Here is a 17,973-nt window from a genome sequence, read left to right as displayed (position 1 = left end):
GTAAATCATATAAATACTGTACACATTAACTATCAAGATGTAATGTTAAAACCTGAGGACGGAAGCTAATTGCCGTCCTTTATGGATTTCTCCCAACTTTTCCCCAAAAGTTGGGTTTTTGTTGGGAGTTTTTTCTCCTGCCAGGTATCAGATGAGCAACTGGATGCAAGAAAGCCGAATGAGGCAAAGTACTGCACCACATAAACTGTGATAAACCATGAAGAACTGATCTTATGTGTTGTAATTGAAGTGTACTGATTATAAGATCCCAACAGAACCCATTTAATGCTTTTCCAATATTACCCACGACCCAAAAAAGGCTTTTCGGCACAAACAGAGAGGGGTGAGGACCCCCTTCACCTCAGCCTCTGCCAACAAGGTGAAACCTATTTAAGGCCTACAACATCAACACAAACTCACCCAGGGTCACTCCGAGTGTTATTTACTTTTTGCCTTTGTGTATTCATGGCTGGCAGTTGTAATATTCGGTGTTTTTTCACGGCATTAATCCGCTTCCCTACCAGTCAATATGGGCCGTGTTAATAATTCATGGATTAATCAACGTCTGAAGCATTGTGCCGTTAGGAACGAGGACGGAGACACACGATGACAAGGACCAAAAAAAAGAAAATGATGGAGGCAGTCGAAGCTGTTTGTGACGTGATTTAATTTACGCAACAAAAGCGAATGAAAATACACTGGGAGACAACACAATACAAAAAAAAACAACAGCATTTCGACTTAACAAGAAGGCAGCAGATTCTCAAACACCAAGATATCGCAAAACAATGAAATCTCCTACATGTCCCTCATGTCGCGGTGACGTGTCCCTTTTTTGTGGCTTTCATATGAAAAATGTAAACAGCAAAATGTAAATAAAGGCCTGATAAAAACCTTCTCGGTTCTAAAATCACATGAAATTGTTTAACAGATCTTTAATACTCTGTAACAAATCCTCAAATGTCAGGCGTGGAAATGGGGTCAGGAAGAAAATGCTTACCCTGTTCTCCGACCGAATTATTGCAGAAAAAATAATAATAATCCTGCTAACAGTCGCTCTACGCTTGAGCTGACAAAATATCTCATTGCCCCCGTTTCCCCCGTCAAACGAAACGTGAAGCCCCCCCCCTCTAAGAACGCTGCGCTGCTCCAAATTGTTCCTGAACAGTTTCTGAGTTTGAGAAATAACTTTATTTAGATGGATAACAAAGACACTTAATCACTACAAGCACATTTTCACCAAAGCTCGCCCCATTTCTGCGGGACGTTTGCGCAGCACTACGTTTCGCGCCGTTTCCCCTGCGCAGTTCTTCAGGTACACGAGGTGTGACCGGCATGTTGTGTGTTCCTCAGTCTGCCAACTTCACGCAGCAGCGACAACCTGGGATGTTCTTGGATTAAAGCGTCCCAGCTCGCATCTGCACCCCCCACCTCCCTCCCCCTCTCTCTCTCTCTCTCTCTCTTGCTCTGCAATCAAGAGGAGCGTTAATTGGAGACGCGCTCGTCACTCCGCATCCTGCACGTCGCCGTCGTCGTGTTTTCACTCCCGGTAGTGAGCCACCAGAATCCGTTTGGGTTTGGGGTTGCCGGCGGCAGCGCAGGGTCGGTTCGACGGAGACGGCGGCGGGGTCGCAGACGCGTGATTGGCTCCCTGCGACGACGTGGGGCGGGCGGCGGAGGCGGCGGCGGCGGCGGCGGCGTCGGCGGCCGACGCGCGGCGGCCCTTCTCGTGGCGCACGGCGCGCAGCGTCTTGGTCGGCCGTGAAAACGTCTTGAGGGTGGAGCCTCGCTGGGGCGCGGAGCAGCTCAGAAAGGCCCTGAAACACCTGTAGAACTACACACAAACACACGAGCACACGCGCCACGGGATTACGCTCTGAGAGCCGACAGCAACTCGTCACAACAGCAAATAATGTTAAAAAAAAAGACACCACAGGTGGGAAAACACATTTAAAAGACATCAGCAGGAAACGTTACTGTTTGTAAATGACTTGTTTAAATATGCCTCATGACAGTGAGAGCAATAAGGGGGCCACTGTTTTGTCGTTATGACGTCGATTGTGACGTCATCCGGGCGCTCTTTGGTTGCGCCGACGTCCTTCGCGCTCCCCTGGATAAACGTAGTGTACTTAGTATACTCTCTGGCTCCACACGTATACTTTAAGTCTACTACATTTCTCCAGGGCGCACCTGGTGACGTCATCAGCCCCCCACCCCGCCTGCGGCGTGTTTCCACCCAGAGATCGATGTGAGAAATGAGGCCAGTTTGTTAAGCCGAGATCCTTCAGCGGTACGAGGCAATTAATGTGTGTCACCCCCAGGAAATGATGCAGCTTTCACCATCACCCCCCCAGCCCCATGTGTGCTTGTTTAACAGAACATAATGAGACGTGTTGGCTGGTGAGTTTTAAGTTTTCCTTCAAACTAAAGTTAAAAATACTTAAAACAACGTATTAAGCTGTTCTTATTGAGCAGAATGTTCATAGAGTCATATTATTAATCAACCATTTCATTTATTTTAGTAAAACGTTGCAAACGCAAATTTCCGGGGGCTGCAATAGAAACGAAATCCTCCCCAGCGGTGCAGGTGTGATCCTTGGAGGGGGGGGGGGGGGGCTGAGGGGCGGGGCATGAATCTGCGCAGCGCTTGAAGTCTTCAACTCGCCTCAACACACTGCTGCCATAGTCATGGGCTGGGAGGAACTGAAGACTGAAAGTGCCACACAGTGCGGCTTCCTGTTGCTTTACCTGAGGCCCTGAAAGGTCAGTTAGCAGCTTAATCATCACACACACACACAGATGCAGAAGGACTCCATCATCATCATCATCATCATCATCATCATCATCACAGAGCGTTAAATGTCTTGGCGAAGAGACAGACGCGACGTCTGAGGTGGAGGCAGATAAGAAGTGACAGGCATGAGATAAGAGAGAGAGTGTGAGGAAAGGAAAAGGTCAGCGTGTGGTTCCCTGATCGAAACATCGCAATCAAAGTCAAAGCTGCGTTGACTTCTGCAGGTTTGAAAGGACCTTCTTCCCTTCTTCTTTATTCAATTATTGATTCTATAATCTTTTTTTATAACATCTTTTCCTCTTGTCCATTTTCCTTCTCTTTGGTGCCGCTGTATATTCGTCACTGCGTCCTTTTTTAAGACTTTACTTTCCTCCCATCTTTCCTTCATCTTTCTAATTCTCGTCCTCCCTCTCCTGCCCCCCTCAACTTTCTTTAGTCATCCCCTCCTCCTTCCTTCTACTTCCATCCCTCCTTATGTACTTTTCTTTTTACATTTCCTGACCTCCTTACATTCTTATCCTTTTCCTTTCATCACATGAACCCCTGCTTCATCCTATCTCAAGCGACGTCTTTAGTCAACCTGCCCTTTCTCTTCTGAGATTATTTCAGACAAATCGGTGGTTAGGCAAAACCGTTCTCTTTCCTATTTCTTTTTTTTTTAGCGTTTTTAAGTCATTTCTCACCATCTGCCTTTCATCTGCGTTTTGGTGGGTCTTCCTCTCACTGTGTTTGCATCATGCGCGCACAGCTGGAGCGCGCGTTCCCCCGTGCAACGGCGTTAATGAGGAGCCCCGGCGGACCCTCTGCGGAGGCCCCCGCGCCTGGTGCCCCGCGTTACCGCCTGTTTGCTTTGGCAAAGCAGCGGAGGTAATTGGGCGCGACGTCCAAACATTAACCAGCGTTACCCGTGGATGACGGAGCGGGCGTCCCGGGCACAGATCCGATGACCCGTGTGCGCGTCCGTCTCAGCGCCAACGCGAGGTGCAACCAAAGAAGAGCCCGGCAGACGTGACGCGCCACTCGCCTGTTTGTTCATGAATATGTAGATGAAAGGGTTGACGACGGTGGAGAACTTGGCCAACAGCGACGGCGTGATGCTCGCCTCCGGGCTCAGGAGGTCGCGGGGGCCGAAGGTGGCGAGCAGGGCGGCCACCCCGTAGGGCAGCCAGCAGACCAGGTAGCACGCCACCATCACCACCACCATGGCCAGCACGCGCTGCTCCCGGTGCCGCGTCACCACCGAGCTCACCACGCTCACCTGCAGGAGGGGAGGGGAAACATTTGGTTTACCATTTCTCTCCCATAACATTTGGACTTTTTTTTTTTTTGCATCAGGAGCCGGTGCAGCAAACAGAAGCCTCCTGCAAATGGTGCAAAACAACGTGTAGGAGGGCGAAGCAAAGAGTGTCCGTTGTCTTCTCTCGCTCTTTGGGGCCATCACCACCACACGTTGTGAGGGTGCAGCTCCTGCTGATGCTGATGATGCAACGCGTCCCCGAAGCCGCGATTGCTCACTGAATTCCAGTCATGCGATGAAGATGCATCGATGAAGACGCTGCCCCCCCCCCCCCGCGCGGTTCTTGGATCATGCCCGGATGGAGAGGCCGCACTCGGGTCAGGTGGTGCGTTCGGGTCAACACCTTCAAGCTGCGGGGGGGTTCCTTTTGCTGTCTCGTTCTCTCTTAACGAGACGAGCCGGCAAAACCAGGATTGTTGAAGTTCTCATTTTACCGTAAAACCAATTTGCAGCCAAAAAGAAGAAGAGAATTCCATGAGACGGATTCCTGCTTCTGCCAGAGACGAAGCGCTTGTTAAAACCAAACACCTGCCGGAGAGTCATATCCGACCAGAGCGAGGAACCCTCTAAAGAACCCAATCTGTTCGGGTTTTGAGTTCAGGTTTAAACCATCAAATCCTCCTCTGCAGCCACGAATGCTGAATTATGAAAGTGAAATATTCATCTAATTGGGCAATATGATGATGTTAATAAATCAAAATCTGAAGGATAAATGAGTTTGGGGGGTCATGCTGTTTGATCTGAGTTATTGATTCAGACACAAAATGTAATGCAAGCTGTGAATCAGTGATGCAGGAGCCACAAATTAAAAACAAAGCACATCACTTTGGTGCTTTTACTTCTCTCAGTTCTTGCCTTGACTTAAAATCGTACCCTGAAAGCGCTCTATTGTTTCATGGTTTCAAGTCATGGTTGGTTTTCATATATTTGCCTATGAAATATACATTCTTAATCCAACTTACTGTCATTAACCTCAAGGTCGGGGGGGGGGGGGGGGGCAAACGTTATAACGCCTTATTCTCATTTATTCAACATTTCCTCATACAACAGCTCCTATGAAATGACTCCTATGAAATGACTCCCCTTCAAGCGTCCAGCAACAAGTGTCCTATTTGTTCTATTTGTTCTACTCAGGACGGCGCATTTTGGGGATTTGGATGAACAGTACATCTGCAAATCAGGTTCATTCCTACATACATTCCTGTATTTTTTTTTTGTCCACGCTCTCTTCTCTTGTTTAATGGACTAAAGATTCATTTCAGTGGAGCCCTGAGGATTTATCAATATTTGAAGGATGAAATGATGAAAGCTTTTGGGTTGTTGAATCTCATCCAACCCGAATCCTCCCAATGAAGCAGAATGTTTGAGTGTCGAAACTCTAAATTATTTATTCCTAAAACGTTTTACTGTTGAAGCAACATTCGTACTCAATATTTGAAACAAGTTTTTTAAAAGCCAAAACACCAGAGCGAGACTGCGAGAAGGTGATTTAACTGAAGTTCACATTTCTCACGCAGTTGAGGAGCAAGTCGTTGGATGCGTTCGGTTCTGTGAGAAAAACAAACATGGAACAACAGCTTGTGTGTTGGGCCACATCACCGCTGTAATACATGAAGTTAACACATTCTACGAGACTGTCCAGTAAATTATAGTTTTAAAGCAATTCAGCGTGAGTTGACATTACAGCGGATACAATCTGATATTGTTTGGTGAGTTTTTTCACATAAAACTCGACGTGTGTCAAATGAAACATTCATTTTTGGCATTTGTACCTCCCAAAAGGTCAATGCTTTGGTTCACTGTTTCCATTAGAAATTATTATGGAGCAGGGGAAACACGCACAGATGTAATGATTTCAGCAAATGTGAGCTATTAGTATAACATCCACGATGTGAAGAAAGTAAAAAAGTAATGTAATTCACACGAATGAATATGCAAATGGCTCATAATGCACATTAATGCCGACAACACTGCTGTAAGATTTATGGAAGTGACGACAAAATGGTAAAAGAAAAGCAAATTAAGCTCCAAGTGAGAAGAAACGTTTCTCTCCCTTGTTCTTCAGGTTCCAACATACTGAGAGATTATGTTTCTTTCTGCAGAGCACATGCACGCTGTGCCTGCAGGGGATTATCTTCACCCCAGGTAAGATAACACAGAGGCAACAGTGCACACACACACACACACACACACACGCATGCCAACCATATGCAGGCCGACCCGATCCCGACCTTGCATTCCATTTTCTTCTGTGTGAAATAATAGTTTTCCATTGTGATTAATTATCAATCTCTGCCAAAGATCTTCACACAACGTCAGAATACAAAACTGATTTGGATCAGTTCATCTTTCAGGTCTGCGATCGCGACGCAGGTTTTAATAACCCGCAGCGAATCGCCGGCAGATTGAAATCTCTCTCTGTTTGTCGCGGACTCGAGATGAGACTCGGCCCTCCGGGCGCAGGCCCGCCGGTCCGTTTAGCGTTAGTAACATGCTTCATGCTGAAAACTACGCCCGCCCAGAGTGAAGCTAAAAGCACGAAAATACAGCGAAAGGTGGCGAAACGAAGGGACTTTCGCTCACTTTGCAGATTTCGACGGCCATGGGGAAAGAACATCTCCTCCCCTGGACACTGCTGATCAGTCTGATCCCTGATGGGAGGGTCGTTGCTTCGGAGCTTCACCGGAGGCCCAAGTGCTTCCTACTGTCATCATTCCCTTGAGGTGATTTGAACATGGTTCTTAGTTCGTGTCATTCTTTTTTTTGATTAGGGGGAAGCCTTGAGGATTCGTCTTCCGGGGGCCGTGGATCTCTCTTCGGAATGTGGATCAATCGAATTAGCCATTTGCAATCAATACAACGGGTTTCGGGGATTGAGTGATGTACGAGACCAAGGTCCACAAGAGCAAGAGCAGAAAGCGCCGAGTGTGGCTGCAGGCGTTGTGGAGACCCACATGGGCACACGAACCAGCAGGCGGAGGGGCAAATGACCACTTTCTTTTGTGCAAACAGCATCGACACACAAACCCGGCTCCGAAGAGACGCGCAGAGAAGGCTTCATCGCAGGGAGACAAACGCGCGCATGACGCACAACCCGAAAACAATGAGGCAAGCCTTGATCTTGGTAACGCTCTGTAACCACAGTGTTACTAAGGTCAAGGCCTTCACCCTCACCTTTCGTCTGACCTACTCATCCGCGACAAAATGCTAAAACGTGAGCGGAAAAAAGTACAAATCCTTGTCAATTAAATCTACAAAATCTATTAGGATAAAGTTTTAAAAGTGGAGTAGAAGTTGAAATATTAATATTAAAGTTGGTTGTTTAAACATCACATTTTCACCTTAATTCATGGGTTTATTAGTCGGTAAATCCCAAAAACGGATCAACCCTGAACCGAAGCATTATTTCTAATCAAGCCTGTGTCCCCTTGAGGCGTAATGGACATGCCCCCCCCCCTGCTCGACCCGTCGTCGACCCCTTGGCGTAAGTCACCTGTCTGATGGCCTGCAGCAGCCTGCTGTAGGAGTAGAGGATGACGCAGAAGGGCAGGACCAGGCAGAAGACGAACAGGCACACGATGTAGGAGATGTTGTTGGCCGTCTGGGTCTTCCAGTCCACGGAGCAGGTGGTGCCGGGACCCTCGGGCCCGTATTTGCTCCAGCCCAGCAGCGGCGGCACCGTCCAGGCCACCGAGTAGAGCCAGGAGAAGGCGATGCCCCCCAGCGCCGGGCGGAAGTCTCTGCCGTCGGCCACGGTGGGCTTCATCATGGTGCTGTAGCGCTCGAAGGAGAGGACGGCCAGGGAGATCAGGGACACGATGCCTGGGGGGGGGGGGCAAAGAATCTATTTACTGCCAAGTAAGCAAAGGGTGAAGTTCTGCTTTCTCAAATGACGTAAAACGATGTCAGTCAACGATTCAACTAAAAAGTCAACGAGAAGTAAATGGTTTTCTGCACTCGTTTTTTTTTTAAACTCATTATTTAAATTTGGAGTCACTCTCTTGCAAATGATGGTCTCAACTGTTACACAATAAGTTCACACTGAAACCAATATGAACAGAAATATTGATCTGTACGGGAGCTCAGGCAGCCTTTAGCTACCAGTGCATCATTATATATATATATATATATATATATATATATATGACCAACTCCAAAACCACAGCTAATCAGCACATATATAAGTGCTGCTCCGGGGGCTCTTCACCTCTGTTACAACGAGTCGCCATGATTACTCATAATCACTACACTTCTATGCGTGGGCACAACAAGAAAAAAAGAAAAAAAAAAAGCGGGATTGATTTTTCGGAGTGTTTCCACGGGTCTTGCAGGGACACACATCTGTTTCCACGGTTACATTGTGGGGACTCGTCAGCCTTGCCAGGACCGAAATTGTAGTCCCTATGATGCGGAGAGGCCTACGAAAGCATTTTGTTCGTCGAGCGCAAGCCATTAACCAACCAAATCCAACATTAAATGTTTTGTAGATTAAAAAAAAGAGGTACCATTAGCATCCCCATGGGTTGAATGTTTAATGCAATCATGGCAATTTTCAAATTGTTTTAATGAACACATCTATAGGAAGGATTGTTGATGACTTTCTTTAGAATATCACCACTAGGGGCCGCCAAACAGAAACGTCCAAATCCTACATGTCAGCGTATCAAAGGGCTTCCTTGAATGGAACGTGTTTGAAGAGCTTGTGCTAATAATCCTCATTTCACGTTTTCTATTGTACATCAAGCAGATGCAATGCAACACACTCTTTCACTCCCGGTCACCTAATGACTATTTGCTTTGTTCTCTCACGGTCGGTTTCCAGGGTGTGGGGATTGGGGGGGGGTGGGGGGGTGGGGGGGGATTTATCGTGTCTATTTAGAGGGTGGTGTTGTTTGCTGCTGTGCAGGAAGCATTCTGCAGGGTTTCTCGGATAGTTTCGGTTGACGAGAGCACAGGTGCTGGGCTCGGGAACCCGTGTCATCTCATGATAAGACGCCATCGGCCGATCATCATCGGACACGCGAGAGAGAAAAGAACCTGTGTGATTAATGAATCCTGAAAGGTCACTGCCGTCCACATCCGGGTTTCCAACTGTCGGCTTTGATTTGAACGCACGGCGCAGTGCAATTACCCACCAAACTATTTAATAGGTTTTTTCGCCGTGAGGCCTGATTCTTCTTCTCCCGCCTCCACGGTGGTGCGGAATAGATTTACGAGGAAAAAGAATGACCCAGTGGACCAGGCCTGAGTCAGCACGGCAGCTAATCATCTTTCATTGACTCCCAATCGCACCGTCCCTCTCTCTCTCTCTCTCTTTCTACTCTATTACCCCCCCCCCCCCCTCTGCCTCCCTCTTTGTTTCTTTGCTGAACACTTGTGCCGAATCAGACCTTCTCTCCCCGTGTGATGCTGCACACTCAGCAAATACATCTCAATGCATCTCGACGCCGCGCAGGGACGGGGGAGACACTGGGGGGGGGGGGTTTGATTTCGAGCTTCCCCCCCCGCTGACTCTATTCCCCTCAGTACATCACAGCACCGTGTCGTCGGGGTCAGAGATGTTGTCGGGGGCCTCGTTAGTGGAACCGTGACGAGGTCGCGTGGAGCGGCACGGCTCGTCCGCTCGTGACCGTGGCCTCGTTCCCGCAGTCGTTCTCCAGGTGATGGTCAGGCTGGGATGGGCGAGGCAACCGGGAGCCCTGCCCGATGGGGCGTTCTCGCTGGTCTCCATGTGAGTGACGTACGTAGTGCAGTATGAGGGGTTATTTGGGGCATTTTTTTAATGGGCTGCATCTGTTTTTCTGCAATCTACTCGCATACATATTTGATATCAGGGGACTCGTCTCCAATTCCAGAGAGTAAATGATCGGTCCAGTCCAGAATAAAACATACAAGCATCTCACTCAGCATCTTTTTTTTTTAGCAGTCTATGATCATCTCATGTATGGTTTCTATTTAAATTGGTTATTTTTTATCTTACAGACTTTTGTGTGTGTGAGAGGCCAAAGAGAAGAGACAGCAATGGTTCGCTTGCATTAACATCCGTTTTTATCAGAACTGGAGAGAACTATCGATGGACACCTTTTAGCTCTTCTCCTGACCTGCTTTAATGGGAGTTTGATCTGATCACCTGCCATTTGTTCAAAGCGCAAACCGTTTCTCCCAAAAGTCTCTGACAACAGCTTCTTTGGGATAAAGTGGGTGTCAGTTTGATAAGATATGTGCCTGAGGAATCAGGACTATATTAAGAAGCTGTTGACCCTGTTAGTAATTGAACAGCCGAGTTAGTAAGGAATTGCGTCCGAACCATTTCATTTAATGGAAAATGGAGATAGAAGACAGAGTCCTGGACACAAAGGGTCTGAGGAAAGAAAGGGTACATCAAGTCCAGACAGCAAGGAGGTCTTATTTAAGAGCAACAACTCCGTGATAAGAATCTAGACCCCCAAAAGGCTTCCAACAACACAACACTCCTGCAACATATTCAAGTTCCAGACTCTGAAGGACAAAACGGATTCAAGATGAACAACACCTAGTCCAGACTCCACCGAGGAACAAGAGTTTTTAAGAGCAATGACACCTTCCTTTATATCCCAACTCCGCAGAGGAAACGACTTAAAAGCAAAAACACTTAACCTCAGTGCAAAGCCAGACTCCAGAGAGGTCTCAACTGATTTGAGACCAGCAACACCTCACAATACCCCTAAGAGAAAAGAGGAGATTTAGTTGCAAGAAGAGAGCAGCCGCTGTAGAGGAGCAAGAGGTGAGAGAAGGAGAAGGAGATGGAGAAGGAGAAGGGAGTCGTGCACTTTTGGCTTAGTTAACGCATTGATTGTTCACTGAAGTGAGCACACGAAAATAAAAGCATCCATTCAGTGCGAGCGCTGAGGGAGAAGATGTCTGTAGAAGAGACCTCTGGGCGCAGGGTTCAGAACATGGTGGTCATTAGGGCGTCTGTCCTGAAACTGAGAGGTCATGTGTTCGATTCCCAGCACTGGTGAAGAGCTCTGTCAACAGTCCTGTGTGCACACAGTTTTTAATCAAACAATAAAAAAACGGATGAAAATAAGAGAGGAACAAGAGCAGAATTAATATATAAGACCAACAGAAATGCTTGTTCCATGTTTTTTTGTTTATCTCTACTGCCTCTATTTTCTCTTCCCTTAAAAAAGTAAAAATGCCTCTGGGACAAACTACAAATTATGACAACATCATATGCTATTATTTATGTCTGCAGGATGTTATGCTGGCCAGCTTATCACAGCTGATCACGATAAACGGAGAACCATGCATTACCATCCCAGTTTAATAGGATTCTAATTGAAATAATCCTCAGAGTGAAATTGGTTAAAAGGATTCTAATCTCACGGCTCATAATACGACTATTTGCTGCAGGCATCTGCTTTTCTTCATACTCCATAAATGTAATGTTATAGCAGAGGCACTCCACAGTATATTTTTTAAATAAATTACGGGGGGGGTCAGTCAAACCAATCCTGCTTTTTTGTTGATTTGGTAAAAACCTGATCCTACGTCTAACTTTTGGTTCCTCCGATTGTTCTGCATTAAAGCGCATTTTGTGCGTAATGGCCCAACTGGAAAAGAAAGACATTCGAGGTGCACACTTTCAGCAACAGCGGTCCTCAAAACGAGATTCTGGCCGTCAATAAGCACCGTCGGGTTGTTCCCTCGTGGCAAAGTGAACGAAAACAGCTGCTTACCCAAACACGCGTTAACGAACCCGTACCAAACGCAGCCGGCCCGTCCGATCAGCCACCGGCCCTGCGTGCTGGCCGCGAAGCTGAACGGGGTGCCCAGCATGCTGACCAGCAGGTCGCTGGCAGAGATGCTCACCAGCAGCAGGTTCATGGGCGTGCGCAGAGCCCGGTACCGACAGAACAGCGCGAGCACCAGGAAGTTACTGAGGAACCCGAAGGTGCCGATGAAGCCGAGGCACACCGCCACCACCAGGTGCCCCCTCGGGCTCAGGGACGGAGCGGGGAGAGAGTCGGACACCTCCTCGTACGCGTCCGTCGCGGTCGCCGCGGTGCCGCCGGCTCCTCCCCCGGGACAGTGCGCGCAGCTCAGGCTCGCGTTGCAAACGATCATAGCGGGCTGAGCCGCGGGGTTCGCACGAGCACCGAAGTTGGCACGGCGCCGCCGCGGACTGCGCTAACCCATCTGGAGACGGGAAAGGCGCACGAACGGCTTCACCGGTTGAACCGCGCGTGCACGGTGGAAGCTTTTAACAAAAGGAAGGAGTCATAAACGGGCGGGGATGTTTAGTCCAAAGCGGCTTTTCTTGGAGATCGAGTGCGGCTGCAGACAAGAAAATGTCCAGTTTGCGTTGTTAGATCCGCCCCTGTGCCGCGCGTCCCGGGTCCGGAGAGGAGCGCTCCTTCTCGTGCGCGGTTGCCAGTGGAGCGCTAAGTGCGCCTGAGCTTTTATCACCCACAGCGCGAGGTGGTGTGTGTGTGTGTGTGTGCCTGTGTGTGTGTGTGTGTGCCTGTGTGTGTGCGTGCGTGTGTGTGGTGTTTTCTAACTGCCATCATACACTGACAGCGTCGCATCAGTATTCAGGGGATAAAGGACACCGATAAGGGGGGAAAGCGCGTTGAAAGGACTCGTGCACAGCGGGACTCCACTTTTCATCTCGTTAACCAAAGTGAGCCGTCACGATGGATCCGTCCAGCACCGCTGCCCAAACTAATTCGATTCCTTCAGGGATTCCGCCCGTAAACAGGAGATAATCTACAAGGTGCCTGCGAGTCTCAGTTGGGCTCATTTGAAATACTATGTAGGTTAATCCTTATTTCCAACCCTCATGAATTATATTCTTTCGTGATGGAGTGATCTATCAGTAGATAGTGTTACGGCTTAAGTAAAGGATCAAGAAATAACTATTACATAAAGAATTTGTAATTGCAGTAATGCAAAGGAAATCCACCAAATTCCAATTTCATAACAAGATAATCTTTGTGGACTGTTGTTTGAAAGGCTGTTCTTGCAGAGAACAAAATTCAATTCAATTCAATATCAATCAAATGATTCTCTGATATCACAAAAAAACTATAATGGGCTGCAATCTGTTTTTCTGCAATCTACTCGCATACATATTTGATATCAGGGGACCCGTCTCCACTCCAGAGAGTAAATGATCGTTCCAGTCCAGAATAAAACATACAAGCATCTCACTCAGCTTCTTTTTTTTAGCAGCAAGTCTACGATCATCTCGTTTCTGTTTGAGACGTTTCCAAATTTGTGAAATACCATCATACATCTTTAATCTGCAAAACCAAGTTAATCCCTGATAAAACGTGCTCAGGACTCACTGAGAAAGCAGATGCAACCTTCTCTTTACCACTTCATCACACACTCGTAGTTCTTGTGGGTCGTACATGCTCATTAATTGTATTACGGGACATTTGCAAAGAAATCAAACAAACATATCACATAAACATAAGTCAGCGACTCTTGATGAAATAAAAGCCAGAAGAGATGGCTCCAAGGGCCAATTCCTTGGTGGCGATGTACCAAAAGCTCACAAGAAATTCTTTCGACTGTTTTGAAAACATCGCTGAGGAATTTGAAAAATGTGGCGGTGCAGAGAATCAGGTTTAAAGTTAAGTACTGCAGGTAAAACATAGACTTATATGTCACTTTGTATGACAATACTTTTCACCTATGGGAAGCGGTCTTAATGGTTAAGATGTTAAAAGCTGGTTTGAACTTGGATTAGAGTTGATCAGCTTTCAGTGAAACCCGGTGGATTTTATTAAAAAACTTGGTGACTGGATTTATAGGTCAAGTGGGTGCATGAATGTCAGGAATTCATTAAAACCTGATCTCCCAAATCACTCCAATATCACCTCAACATGTGGTGTGGCACATCAAAGTAGCTTCTATGGCTGAAGGTTATGAAATGGGTCGGCAACCCTGCAGCCAAGATAAGAGCACACACGTGGATGGAATACTGATTTATTGCATTTCGCCATTGCTGCTCGTCGCAGAATTAATACATAATAATGAATGAATATCTACATTTTTAAATAAATAGTTGAGTTATCACTATAAACCCCCCCCTCCGTCCTCCGATATCTGCACAAAGCCGTTTGTCTTCCTCACTGAAGTTGGTCTTCAATCTCCTCTCATCGACCCCCCCCCCCCGAGCCCCCCCCCCCCCCCCCCCCCGAGCAGCAGGGGTCATTTTGGCCCCATCCACAGTTTAAAGGAGGCTTTTAAGCTCTGATTCTTTTGTTTTTTTGTTGTCTCTGAGTAGAAGGTGAATAACCACACAGGAGCAGCTCCTGAAGGAATTTTTTTTCGGTTCAGGTTGTGTCACATGGCGGTTTTATTATCACTTTAAAAACAACTTCTCGGCAGGATTGCAGATGGAGAGAGAAAACAGGTCGCTCAGTCAGTCTGAGGTCATCAGTGATGGCGGCCTCCAGGGGATTCCTTTGTGCATCATTACGTGGATTATAAAAGGTTGTAATCTCATTTTTTCCATCTGTTCACTGCACGCCGCAACGACAAGTCAGCAGTGGCCATTTAAAGGCAGCCGTCGGTATGCAGCGCTTCTGTGGCATGAATTCATGAATTCTGAGCTGCAAATGACACAAGTGTGTGTGTGTGTGTGTCTATGTGTGTAACAGACACACGATGATCTCTCATTTTCTGTGTTGTCCCCGGGGCTCGTGATGGATGTGTGTGTCGATGGCAGCTCGTACTTGCGTGACAATCACAGGTAAATATGCCGCAGACGAGGCCCAATCAACCCGTCCTGCACGGGGTGTCATTCTTCATCCATCTGCTCCTCCTGGTTCTGCTCCTCCTGGTTCAGCTTCTCCTGGTTCGGCTCCTCCTGGTTCGATGTAATCTTAAAACCCGTCAAGAATGAGTGACAAGTGTTGGGCAGGAAGAAGAGATTCACCATAAACCCCGCCTCCAGGGAAATGGAAAAATGTAGTTTTGATCAATTAGATGACACGGGTGACATAAAGTCCAACTGGCACCATTTCCTCATCATAAAGTGTGAGAACAAACTTAGTTTGGTCATGAAAGAGTTTTCCCGATATTCACTGGTTCCAGTAAACCGTGTAAGCCTCTTTGACACCAATATCAGAGAAACACATTAACCTAGAAAGAGAAAATGAAATAGTCACGCTTTAGTTGGCTATAAGCTTCTCACCCCGCCCCCCTCCTCCTCCCCCTCGGCTATCTCAGGTGAGACAAAGCACACAATGAACGGGCCTTTCGTGTTGTCCTTTAGCCTGATTAAGGCGGACCTTCTGCACATCAAACATTCGCCGCGTAATGGGGAGAGAGAGCGTCTTCTCCCGATGGCTCCGGTCCTCGTTTTGACACTAAAATCCTATTTAACTACGCGGTATTGGACCTATAAACCTGCCAGTGGGAAGAGCAGACCCCCTTGAGTGCGTAAAAGGGTGTTTATTTCCACATTAGATGCGTAACATTTAGCTCAATAATGTTGATTCAAACAGTGGAAATATGCAAAGCACCTCCTCAGCATATCGCACGCCGCCGGGCCTCGAACCGACAACCACCAAAGACCTTTTTCATCGCAGAGTTCAAAGCCCAAGAGCTTTCTTGCGGTGGGAGATATGTGTGATCTCAGATGTTTTTTAAACCATGAATCCACACAGAAGAAGTGGATTGTGTTTACTTCTTCTTTCTTTCTTCTTCTTCCTCCTCCCCCTCCTCTCGGCGTGCCGGGGGACTCGCTTTGGCCGTGAGTGTGTGGCTGCGCTGGGAGAAGCATCAGTATCCATTTATCCACCCGACTGCCCACATCAACCGCCACCGCGACCCTTGACCTCTGGCCAGAGGAGAAAAGAGTTCAATGTCGTTGGGGGAAAATGTGCTAAAAACTGGAAATTTCACTTTTTAACTATTTATACGTATTTTATTTTACAGAGACATCGTTTCTTTTTACCATTTTAAATTCCTCTCAAACTATTCCAATTCATTACAGATGAACAGTACTTTTTTAAATGCATTTTACAACATGACCGTTAATTACAAAAGCACCAAATCAGTTGTTTCCAAAAAGCCTCATTACCTGCACACCGTGATCCCATCTCCTCCTGTTGCTCCTCAGCCTGATGGGTTTCAACCCTTCCAGGTGTCGATCCACTTCAACCTTCGCCCGAGGAATCGACGGCCTCTTCCTCTTCCTCTTCCTCCTCCTCTTCCTCCTCCTCCTCTTCCAACCAATCAAACGCGGGTCGATTGGTCAAACGCTGTCGAGCACCTTCTCCTTTCCCAAAGTGGATTTTTCTCTTCTTCGGTATTTGCTCATTTGTCATCCAAAGGACATTTTCATTCAGACGGATGTTCAACAAGCGGGAATCGAGCATATGTCCAATTCGCCGTCAAAGGTCCTGACACAGCAGCAAAGAGACGAGCTCTTCCATCAAGGAGCAGCCAACAACACAGCGCCGTGATCCAGGCCCAACGTTTAAATCAACCCAGTAATGTGGGAAAAATATCCTAAATTACAAATTTGTAGGTAATAATTACTCATTAGACAGGTTGGTCCATTGCACTTGTGCCCTTGTCCTCCCACGAAGCCTCACAGAAACACACGTCTATCCCCAAACCAAAGCCATCCCCTCTGACCACCACCTGGTGAGCCAGGTGTGCATTGGTTCTATCGGCAGTGCGGCTCATTATTGCCATTGATTGGTGAAACAAACACTTTGTCCTCTCGGTATCGATCGCAGCCCAGTTCAAGGAGTCATTTTCGTGTCTCTCCTCTCTCCCTTTCCCTGTAATTATTTGTCCAATTGTCCAATTACTCCTTTCCATTAAGTCCAATCACAGGACGTGAGATCACGTGTCAGCGCACTGTGTCCCGTCCACGCAGGAGCTGACGAGAGACAAATTCAAATTCAGCCCAGACGGGTTTTTTTCTCCTTCCTCGAAAGAATTGCCACGAAATGCCATCGAGACAAAGTTTTGGAAGGACGCATTCTCTGAAAAATCTTTTAAAAACCCGCCAGTGACACTTGTGTGTTTTCTGATTATGGATCGCTTTCACCAAACCCGGTTCATCCAGGAGTTGCAAAGGCTTCTCTGAGAGCTCTGAGGAACAAAGGCACCTTTCACTGGGGCCTGGGAGGACTCTGCTGTGGTCTGTCTCTTCCTGCAAATACGCAATTACTCAGTTTCTAATTGAAGTTATGAGGGCGAGTGTGTGTGTGTGTGAGAGCTCGAATTCCTCGAAGACTTTGGCCCTTTCAAGTGGACTCATTAGAGCCCCGGTCAGGCCTGGCTGCTCATCTTTGTTGTGTCCTTTGCTTTTTTTCGAGAGGGCGGCGTGTTTTCAGATCGGAAAGCTTGTGATTTTAGCGCAACGAGCGGAGGATTCGATTTGTTTCCCTCAAACTGGAGAGCGCCACGCGATTTACTAGTCAGCCATCACAGGTCGATGAGTAAACAATAATTGTGTTTTCTCTTTTTCACACGTTCATTCTAAATGACGCGAAAAGCACGCCGTCGCCAGAGCGGGAGCGTCTTTCGCCCGGCAGACCTAAGCCCCTTAACGGTGGTGACTGACGACGAAGTGCTTCTCGAGTCATCTGAGGTCAGACGTAAGGTCAAACCCACGAGCGCAGCGGAAAACGACCGCTTAACGAAGCCGAGCCGTCTGGCGGAGATTAAAAGCGTGAACTCGAAGGCATTTTCTCCCGTCCGAGCAGACAGACGCTCCGCCGCCATCGCACCGGATCTCATTAACGCTGCATTTCGCAGTGAGAGCGAAATGACGACGTTTTTAACCGACTCGGCCACGAGAAAAAGGGAATCAATTGTTCTACCAAACAAGCATGAACTCCATGTAAAGTGGTTCTTTGTATAA

At 47.4% G+C, this 17,973-nt stretch overlaps 1 protein-coding gene across 1 annotated transcript; it reads right to left on the bottom strand.

The window, feature by feature from the left end:
• Positions 1-665: 665 nt before the first annotated feature.
• tmtopsb (teleost multiple tissue opsin b) lies at positions 666-12,510 on the bottom strand. The gene is made up of 4 exons (XM_037455234.2): positions 11,813-12,510; positions 7,585-7,913; positions 3,819-4,052; positions 666-1,834 (listed from the first exon to the last, which is right to left on the bottom strand). Exons 1-4 carry the CDS (start codon positions 12,198-12,200, stop codon positions 1,541-1,543), a joined length of 1,245 nt encoding a protein of 414 aa, XP_037311131.1. The 5' UTR covers positions 12,201-12,510; the 3' UTR covers positions 666-1,540.
• Positions 12,511-17,973: the final 5,463 nt, after the last annotated feature.

Source organism: Pungitius pungitius, chromosome 19 (assembly GCF_949316345.1).
Source record: "Pungitius pungitius chromosome 19, fPunPun2.1, whole genome shotgun sequence".
Taxonomy (NCBI): domain Eukaryota; kingdom Metazoa; phylum Chordata; class Actinopteri; order Perciformes; family Gasterosteidae; genus Pungitius; species Pungitius pungitius.
This window is presented reverse-complemented; position numbering and strand designations above follow the sequence as displayed.

Bases quoted from the DNA above. Each gene is read 5' to 3' on its own strand.
- tmtopsb (XM_037455234.2), bottom strand. From the start codon at position 12,200: ATGATCGTTTGCAACGCGAGCCTGAGCTGCGCGCACTGTCCCGGGGGA. The intron at 7,914-11,812 runs GTAAGCAGCTGT...CCCCCCCCCCAG, and splicing joins GTTCGTTAACGCGTGTTTGG to GCATCGTGTCCCTGATCTCC. The intron at 4,053-7,584 runs GTGACTTACGCC...CCCCTCCTGCAG, and splicing joins TGCTGCAGGCCATCAGACAG to GTGAGCGTGGTGAGCTCGGT.